This window comes from Colobus angolensis, unplaced genomic scaffold, assembly GCF_000951035.1.
Source record: "Colobus angolensis palliatus isolate OR3802 unplaced genomic scaffold, Cang.pa_1.0 Scaffold171, whole genome shotgun sequence".
NCBI lineage: Eukaryota > Metazoa > Chordata > Mammalia > Primates > Cercopithecidae > Colobus > Colobus angolensis.
Window position 1 is genome coordinate 741,604 of NW_012114833.1, and position 1,500 is coordinate 743,103.

At 42.2% G+C, this 1,500-nt stretch overlaps 1 protein-coding gene across 1 annotated transcript in view; it reads right to left on the bottom strand.

Moving 5' to 3' along the window:
• The window catches only part of SFI1 (Sfi1 homolog, spindle assembly associated (yeast)), a 133,423-nt gene that overhangs the window by 59,355 nt on the left and 72,568 nt on the right, over positions 1 to 1,500 (bottom strand). The window contains 1 exon segment of the mRNA XM_011938351.1: positions 1,190 to 1,292. Coding sequence (XP_011793741.1) covers positions 1,190 to 1,292 — 103 coding nt within the window.

The following is a 1,500-nucleotide window of genomic DNA, read 5'->3' on the forward strand; positions in this document are numbered from 1 at the left end:
TTCAAGTTATTTAACTTTCCCGGTTTTCTTAACAATAACATGGGACTTTTTAAAAACGTTTGTGAAAATTAGATAATGCACGTAAAGTAACTTAGTCCAGCACCTAACGCAAGTAGACAACGATAAAAGCTACCTCTTCTTCTTTTTTGTTTTTCAGACAGGGTCCCATTCTGTCACTCAGGCTGCAGTTGCTGCTGCTATTGGTACTGTTATTATTATTGGCTGTGTCTCTTATTTCCTTGCTATTGCCTCAGAAGACCTTACAAGTTCAGAGGTCAGCAAACTTTTTCTTAAAGGGTCAGAAAACAAATAGTTTAGTTTTTGTAGGCCATAAGGTCTCTTTTGCAACTACTGTACACTGCCCTTGTAATCGGAAAGCAGCCACAGATGATACATAAACGAATGCATGTAACAGCATCCCAATAAAACTTTATTTACAAAAACAGAAAGCAGCCCAAATTTGGCCTGTGAGCCAGTTTGCTGATCACTGATCAAGATGACTATATATGTTATTTGCATGTGATTTGCACATATTCGCATGGACTATGCAATTTGTTGTTAGAATAAGAAGATACTATTCCTACCATTGGAAACAGGCACTAATTTTTTTTCCTCTTCCCGGTTCTATTTCCTATAACTTACTTGGCAGCTTTGTAAGTACCCAGCAGACATAAAAACATGACAAGAATTCAGAGAATATATCAAAGGATAAGAAAGTTTTAGTACAGGCCTTAGTCCTTTATGATTGACAAAAAAAGCTAAGGGCTTGCCTAAAAGAACACTCTAAGACAATCAAAACTATAAAGCAGCAGCAGCCAGGTTTTCTGTTCAGTCTTAGTTTCTTTTCTGCCCCAATTATTTTCTGATTTGCTGTAGGAAAACAGTAATGAGGAAATCAGAGTATATTGCTGTTTCTCTAAACATGTTTATAACTAATTCATAAATCCCTCTCCAGCTCCACAATTACCAGAAGCACTCTGGAAGCCACTGATCTAGGCTCATCTAGGACAAGCCTCTGCTTTATTCCTAACAGCAGCCTCCCTCTGGAAGAGCCCAGCCTTCCAGATTACCTCTGCCCCAACCCCGGCTCAGGCCCTGAGCTGCAGGGAAGGCCCAGCACTTCCCTCTGTGGGTGAGAGACTTGACAACAGGGACAGAGGGTGCCAAAACCCATGTTTACTGGACTCACCTGCAGCTGGAGGCTCAGGGCCCTGTGCTTCCCAGCAGAGGCATGGAGGGCACGGCTCACACGGACCTGTCCTAGTTGCTGCCTCCACATGCTCCACCACAACCTGTGAAAGAGCAAATCAAAGATGGAATCCATCAGAAAAAAGCCACTCAGAAAAGAGAGGAGCAGTTAGTGTGGGGTCTCAGACCCTCAGCTCTAGCCCTCTCCTTCATAGCACCATCTCTAGATTCACTGCTGGGGAAAAAAAGAAAACAAAACAATCGAGAAAAAGTCCCAGATCTGCCAATTAATAGTTGGAAACTTATGGTTCC